This window comes from Spodoptera frugiperda, chromosome 9 (genome assembly GCF_023101765.2).
Source record: "Spodoptera frugiperda isolate SF20-4 chromosome 9, AGI-APGP_CSIRO_Sfru_2.0, whole genome shotgun sequence".
Taxonomy (NCBI): Eukaryota; Metazoa; Arthropoda; class Insecta; order Lepidoptera; family Noctuidae; genus Spodoptera; species Spodoptera frugiperda.
Genome location: NC_064220.1, coordinates 5,603,735 through 5,611,549, shown reverse-complemented (window position 1 = coordinate 5,611,549; position 7,815 = coordinate 5,603,735). Strand labels below are relative to the sequence as shown.

The following is a 7,815-nucleotide window of genomic DNA, read 5'->3' as shown; positions in this document are numbered from 1 at the left end:
ATATATAATAGGGATGTTTCCTAACTAAATTTTAAATGTCTAGTTAAATGCCTATTAATCAATAGGGTAAATTACTAATTTCTATTTTCACTGTGCGTCTTGTAGATTATTTAAAACATTAGTCACGTATTTTTTAATTTCTTAGGGATAGAAATACTTTCGTACGTTTTATACGTAGAAATAACGTATTTGCTCCCACTCCTAAAGTTTGATTCGTTTTATCTAAGTACTGTTATCTTGTATGACAAAATAAAAAATACGTGTCTAATATTTTTTCAGTACCCATCTGAAAGACTAAATAGGTTTTTAATTTTCATACCCCGTCATCATCCTTATTGAAAACATTTGTATTTATTCTTTTCTTGCAGAATTAAATAATATTGTCTGTCTACTTTCAGCGATATGTTGAGTGGGTAAAATATTACGTGACGTCACGTTTAAGGTACTATATTGTATTTGGGCAGCAATGACGTAGCGACGTCCCACTCCCAAAGATAAATCCGTTTTATCTAAGCTTCGTGTGACAAAATTTAAAAAAATCGGATTACTTATTTATTTTTATATTATCTGACTAATAGACTAAATAGGTTTTTAATTTTCATACCCTCTCAACATCTGTATTATTATGTTTATACGTCCAGCGGTTTTACCTATAACTCGATATCTTTGTCAAAAAGTGTTGCATTTTCAACCCTGAGCTCTGAGCGTTAAAGACTAAATTACATTGCATACATTCGTTAAAAAACCTCTCATGCCTACATTCTTGATCCTCAAAATATGGAAGTACGTGCTTCCATGATTTGAATTGTACGTAGAACTCATTACTTCCATGCCTCAAATTCAATGCAACTACCGCCACCTTTTAGCAAACTATAAAACTATAAGTTCTATATAATATAATGTAGATGGCGCTGTACATTTGAAATACCTATGGGTAAAATGTGTGCCAACGGAGGGTTAAAGTAAAAGCGCCCTCTAGCAGAAAAAGCAGTGGTAGTTTTATTAAAGCATATAGTTCATAATATATATGTGTATAACAATAGATGGAGCTATTCATAAAAAGAAATAAAGACTTAGGAACGATTTTCCTTTTATTTAGGCTTAGGTAATACTAAAAAAAGCGACCACTTTTTCATATTTGGTTGATAGTCATCCAGTGCTGGTAGTCAGCCGTAACTTGATCATATGATAGGTATTAAGGTAAAATCGGTTGCGAAATCAAGTCAGCAATGACTTTTTTTATAATATTAAGGTACTTACATATTTCTACCTAATAAGTACTTGGTTTAATAAAGTCTATCTAGATCTAAAGTATTTTTTTCTTTGAATTTTGAGACCAACTGTCGTTATCTGGACCAAGACTTCTAGGGTATCATCATCAACAGCCCGTAAGACCACTGCTGCAATGCATCAATCATCATGTAGGTACATTATACCATTTATTTATACCCACATACCTACTTAAAGTACTTTGTATAGTCATCTACTGTTATTAAACACGAGTTAGGAAACCACAGCATGGATGGCAAGGTGTCTCGGGTTCGATTCCTGTGTCGAGCAAAGTATTGCTGGGCTTTTTTCGGGTAGAAAATTTCTCAGTAGTAGCACGGAGTCTGGAAATTTGCCCGGTGTGTGGCAATAGGCTCACCACCTATTTAGGTATTACACGGAACTTACAACATAAATTGTGACAAGTGAGTGTACATTGTACAGTGCCATTACGTGCCATAATGTGCACCTCTGCCTATTCCTTCGGGGATAAAAGGCGTGACAATACATATGAGTTTTTTTAGAATCCCAGTGACCAAAAATCTTACTGAAGAGTTTGTTTGAACGCGCTCATCTCCGGAACCACTGGTTCGATTTCAATAATTCTTCTTACGTTGCATAGTACATTTATCGCGGAAGGCTTAGCTATGACCAATAGAAATCGAGCAGCGGGTGAAACCGCGCAGAAGTAAGTAGCTAATGAGTATGACATCACATCTTTTAGTTTGAGCACAGGTGGATAGTTCAATAATCTGTTGAAAATCAGAACCTTGGATTCCCTGCTCAACAGTCGCGATTGCGAACAATTGACGAACGAGGGAGAGTCACGGAGCTTTAAATTATACTCGGCGAGCAAGAACCCTCTTGCTCGCCGAGTTGCTCCACGAGTTGACCCACTTAGCTCGGCACCCGACTAAAACCAGACCCGTGCGTGCGGCGCGTGGTGTTCTGCGCGCGCCTCAAAGAGCCATCAGGCCACCACAGATGGGGCCCAGTAAGGCTGATGCCTGATCCGGAGCTACGGACTACCTACAGGGTTTACCGGAGCTCCGGCTCGAATGGCAGAAGCAGGAACGAAGTGGTTTTTAGTCAGTAAAAGTGATACTTCGTCTCGCCTCGCCCAAGGCAGGAGAATGTATGATTTGCCTCCCGTAAAAATCTTTTTTTATTAAAAAGAGGAGCTTTTTAGTGAAGCAAGTCATGGTCTACATTAACAGAATAGTAGGAGAATGTTAGCAACGAACTTATTAAAGTTTTCAATAACTACGCTGTAATTAACCTCAGGATGCTCGATGAAACGCAAAGTTTTCTGTAGTCATAAAACTTTATACGATAACGCGTGCTGGCAACATTTAAATTTGCATAGTTGTAAAGTGGCATTAACGCCGCCATGACAGCAGGGCTTATCGAATGCGGCCGGATGGTTTATAACTTCCGTTTCCGAGCAAAATGGCGGATTCACGTCTCTGCTTGGCAGTGTTAGCGTGGACGCTAGATTTTTGGCGGGCTTACAATTTTGGTGTAAAATATGATTATGTTTAGTACTTATTATTCATTCAATAAAATATGAATATTGGCATATCGTCTATACTTTCATGGTCATACTCGTACATTACGTACGCTTTCCAAAGGTCCGGGACCTGGTGGTCCCGTGCAAGGAAAAGAACATTTTTATCATAATAATACGTACGCCAGACAATGATAATCGAAGTCGCCATCCCCCATGACAAGAACCTCGTGAAAAATGAGAAGTATAAACAAATAAAATATCTTGACTTGGCTCACGAGGTTGTCGACATGTGGAATGTGGATTCGGCTACCATTGTGTCGATAGTCGTGTCGGCCAATAGGCTGATCCCTAAAAGCCTTAACATTTACATTAGGCGATTGGATCAAGGGCAAGGCAGTTCTTCTGGAAACGGCACGCATTGTGAGGAGGTTTCTGTCTCTAGAGCCCTAACCAAGACAAGTTCCCGCTATTGGTCGGCTCCTATTTGTATCATTTATTTATTAAGAAAGGTACAGGGTATAACTTATAATCTACAATTCTACAGAATAGTCCAATATTGCATTATTTACGGTTAAAGTTAAAATATTATAAAAAAATTGAAATATGTATTTTTATTTTGTAAGTAGTATTTTAGTATATATACAATGTGATAGGGTTGAGACTTCTAACCCGTTAAGGCTGAGTACTACATCTAATTTTATCGATAAAAGTCAGGGGTCGAATCCCCTCCCCCTAAAAGTTATGGCTATTTTAATATTTTCTTTACTTTTTTTGATATCAAAGGTTGTATGCGTCGTAGAAACAAAAAAAAAAACGACAAACGGTAGCTAATAACCTTGGCTAACTAATTCATTACTTTTTTCATATGTTTGATAATGTTTTGGTGAGAAAAAAAAAATCATTTGTGAATTATTTTTACCGAAAAAATCACTATTTTTCAATATTTTCAATTAGGGGTTCAACCCCTCATATTATTTTTTTTGTCGATAAAATTAGATGTAGTACTCAGCCTTAACGGGTTAGAAGTCCCACCCCTATCACATTGTATATGGTTATCATAATAATATTTGATAACAAAACTCGCTTGGCTTGGCTAAAAAGAGTCTGATGCAGTGACAGCTGGAACTAACAAATCAATGGCAATATTGGCAATATTAGTTTACAAGTACATTCTATACCAACAGTACGTTAGATAGCCGCTTTTCATTAAAATCAAGAACTAATATTGCTTAATTAACTATTTAAAATTAAACAATACAAGTTGTTTTATGATACTAGATAGTGACCTCCACTACAAATAGATAGTATGGCTCTTTTTTGTGTGTGAGGGGTTAAAACTGTCGGCTGATCTACATATTATTTTAAAAAGCAATTTTATTTGAATATATTTACGGATTAAGATTTTTGTTATGGATAGAAATTTTCATGAGTTGGTAGAATAGCCCTCTATCCTATCTGATTTTTTATTGTCTATGACTAGCAAACTAACAACTAACCATAGACCAAACTGACGCTGACATTGACAGCGACACTAAAATAACGAGAGTGCGCATTGGAAAGTATCAAAGTAATTTTTTAATTACATATTCGTATTTTGAATAGTAAACAATTGATTTTCTTCAATCATTTATTTTTAGTTCTAATAATTATTATAAAAAATGCCTCGCAAACCGTGTTACTGGACACGAAAACTAGAATTAGATTTGGTCGATTTTGTTCACCAAAGAGAATATATATGGCGGCCTGCTGGAAACACGAATCATCATATTCAGCAAAAATACAAAGCTTATGCTGAATTTGCAGCGATATTGGGACGTGGATTCACAGGTACACTTTGATATCTATATTTTTTATACTATATTTATTATTTTTATAGGATTTATATCTACAGATTTCTCGCCATGATGCACCATAAACCGATTAGATCAAAATATCTATGAAAATGTGCTTAAAAATATTAAAAGAATTTAAAGCACATCTCATCGTCTAATTCCTACTCATCTTAAAGTGTTTTTACATTAATTGCCATAGATTTTGACATGCCTGCACATTTCGATGTTTTTCAAACTCAAATTATTTATTGCATTCATGTGTACATTTAGATGATACATAATTAGGGGCATTTGTCTCAACATGAAACCCGGTTAGGGTACGGCAAACAACCATGTATTGCATTCTCATTGTATGCTGACATAAAAATGATATGTTTATGTATTTTCTATAAACTTTTAAATCTCTATTCAAGATTAAGATCATCTTAGTTAGAATAATGCCTGTGAAGTGTGGGAAGAAAGCTGGTTTGTTGATAAAAATAAATTAAGGTTGTAATTTGGATTATAACTTAAACCTTATGGGCGGAATAGCGTTTCAGGGTTAGGATTAGGTTAGGTTCATAATATTTGCTTTAGTTTAGTAATAATAAAATTCTAAATCAAATTCAATGTATATATTTCTAACAATCTATGTATATTTGATAAATTATTATATCCATCACACAATGACATAGTATTTCTCTTATTTTCAGCTCGTTCTGTCCGAGAACGGTGGGTGAACATTAGGAGTACCTTCAACCATAACCATAGAAGAGTTGAACGATCCAAACTTAAAGCAAAGACTGCTTCAGACATATATGTCCCGTGCTGGCCACTGTGGAAGCCATTACAGTTTCTCAAAGACGTTTGTAAGAAAGAAGATGGCAATTTTGAGGTAAATAGCTGCTTTTACAGTAATTATGTATAAATATTTACAGGGTTATCTGTAAACACTGGAATACTTAAACTTCATATGAAAATTAAATTAGGTAGTAAAAACTTAAAAACATTTTAAAAGAATGGTTTAACTACTGTTCATTCTGTTGTATTTCACAGAATAAATCTTGTTGGTACCAGAATTACCATCCATTTATTATTACAAAATTAGAGTTTTGCTAGCTAGGGAATTGATGGCAAATTCATGTTTAGAGATTCCAGTTAGTTTCAAGACTATTTTTTTTTTATTTATATCTGCCATCAGCAATCTAGTAATAATCAGATGGTTTATGGAGAGTAATAGGCATTTGTGGTGGCATTTCATTGCATAGTATGGTTCACCCAGTTGCAATATCTGCCAATGCTTCAGCCGTGTGATGTTGTCCCTCTTGGTAGGCCTCTTGCCAGTTCATTAGTGTGGTCTTATATTTCATATTTCCTAACTCTTTCTACATGGAGAACTAAGGGGAGGCCTTTGTTCAGCAGTGGATGTCTCTCGGCTGATGATGATGATGATGAACTTTCTCTCCAACAGTTGGTTTCTTTAAGTACTTATGAATCTCAATATTTTTCCAAGACAATTTAATTAGAAGTGCATAAGAAGATTTATATTGTTTTTTTTTTCAGTTCTATGAGTCAACATCCAGTGACATGAAACAGCTGACAGAAAATGTAAACGTTAAAGAGGAACAACAATCTGAATTTGAGAATGACATGGTTCTTAATATCCGTCAGCGAAGCCAACGAACGGACAGACCTCGGCATAAAACAAGAATACTCAATAAATCAAATAGAAAAACGAAATGTAAACAAATAATTGATGACCTTCTGTTAGCTATGAAGCCTCTAGCATCGGATCCATTATTGGAACAAAGCTATTGGTTCTTTGGGAAGCATGTGACAGAACAACTAAATAGTATGAGAAGAATTGATGCTGAGAGTGCTGCGAATGAAATAGTAAATCTGTTAAATGAATGACAACAAGATTTCTAATCTCTGAGGACTTGTTGTGGCTTGGTTACTACAACCTCACGTCACGATTCGTTGTTTGTTTGTATCTTGAGGAGGAGCTGTGGTAAACTGATGACATTTTTTCAAGGGTGGAAAATCATAAAATGACTTGGACAATGAAGCAAGTCGAAAGGAAGTGTCAGACTCTTACTGACTACAAACCACCCTGGTTCCTACTCTTGCTTTTCGTGCCAGAGCCCCGATAACCCGCAAGGCAGTCCACGGCTGTTTGATCTGTGGTGGTCTGATGGCTCTTTGAGGTGCGCACGGAACGCAACGCGTCGTGATTGATGATCTAGATTGTTGTTTTTAGGTTGTTTATGTCTGGTTCATCCAAAAATATTGTCTCAGCTGTTGTACAAAAACGAAATAATCTACTTACTAAGGAAGTTGGCTTGAAAATACAATAAATTGACTGAATAGAATAGCTAAGTTTATGTAGTATTAGCTCTTATTTTGTCAGTGTCTTTTTGACTAGTTTTTTTTTTGTAACCTGTAACTTGGCAATCTGTGAATATGTCACAATAGGCCATTTGGATGTCGGTTACATGGCTTTGTAATATCAGTAGGAATAATAATTTATATTATTCCCGTCATTTGCTGTCGAAAGTTTTTGACTAGTAACATAAAAGTTATTGTTTGAAAAGAGGTCAATCAAAGTCTTGGTTAGTGTTGTTAAAATTCTGTTATATTTTCTCGTAATCTCCGTAAAACAGTTTAATTCCTGCATATGGTGTATTTTGAGGTTGGAGAGTAGCTGGTTTTTTTGGGAGGAGATTTAACCTTTTGAACGCCAATGGCATGAATAGATGTCATGCGCAAGCGTGCCCTGTACGCCACCGACATCTATAGATGCCAAGAAACAGATCACAGAGAAAAACAAAATAAACACATTCGATAACATTTTGGAATCCCTAATATTTTCAGGGTTATTTCGTTGAATTTGTGGCTTGGCGTGGAGGGCACAGCGAAGCGTTTATGCTCTGGCGGTCAAAAGGTTAAACATTAGTGAACATCGTTTTTGACAATCACTATTGACATAGTTACGACATAGGTAGTAGTAGTCCTTTAAAAACTTTGCCATTTGGTATTGAGAAACTGTTTACATTTAGTGTGTCAAATAAACGTCGATTAAAAGGGTCAAGTCGACTAGTTGACTGCATTCTACTGGCAGATCGCCTCTTGCTGTCCAATGTTCAGTTACAACCGCAACACTGTGGCTGAACAATTGAGTTGCCGACTTGACCTTCATTTTATTTTTATTTTTTCGGGATTAAC

General features: G+C 35.8%; 1 protein-coding gene across 1 annotated transcript; it reads left to right on the top strand.

Moving 5' to 3' along the window:
- Positions 1 to 4,308: 4,308 nt before the first annotated feature.
- LOC118271391 (uncharacterized) lies at positions 4,309 to 7,009 on the top strand. The gene is made up of 3 exons (XM_035587477.2): positions 4,309 to 4,606; positions 5,304 to 5,485; positions 6,154 to 7,009. The coding sequence occupies exons 1-3, from the start codon at positions 4,438 to 4,440 to the stop codon at positions 6,502 to 6,504; spliced, it is 702 nt and encodes a 233-aa protein (XP_035443370.2). The 5' UTR covers positions 4,309 to 4,437; the 3' UTR covers positions 6,505 to 7,009.
- Positions 7,010 to 7,815: the final 806 nt, after the last annotated feature.

Bases quoted from the DNA above. Each gene is read 5' to 3' on its own strand.
- LOC118271391 (XM_035587477.2), top strand. From the start codon at position 4,438: ATGCCTCGCAAACCGTGTTACTGGACACGAAAACTAGAATTAGATTTG. The intron at 4,607-5,303 runs GTACACTTTGAT...TCTTATTTTCAG, and splicing joins ATTGGGACGTGGATTCACAG to CTCGTTCTGTCCGAGAACGG. The intron at 5,486-6,153 runs GTAAATAGCTGC...TTTTTTTTTCAG, and splicing joins AAGAAGATGGCAATTTTGAG to TTCTATGAGTCAACATCCAG.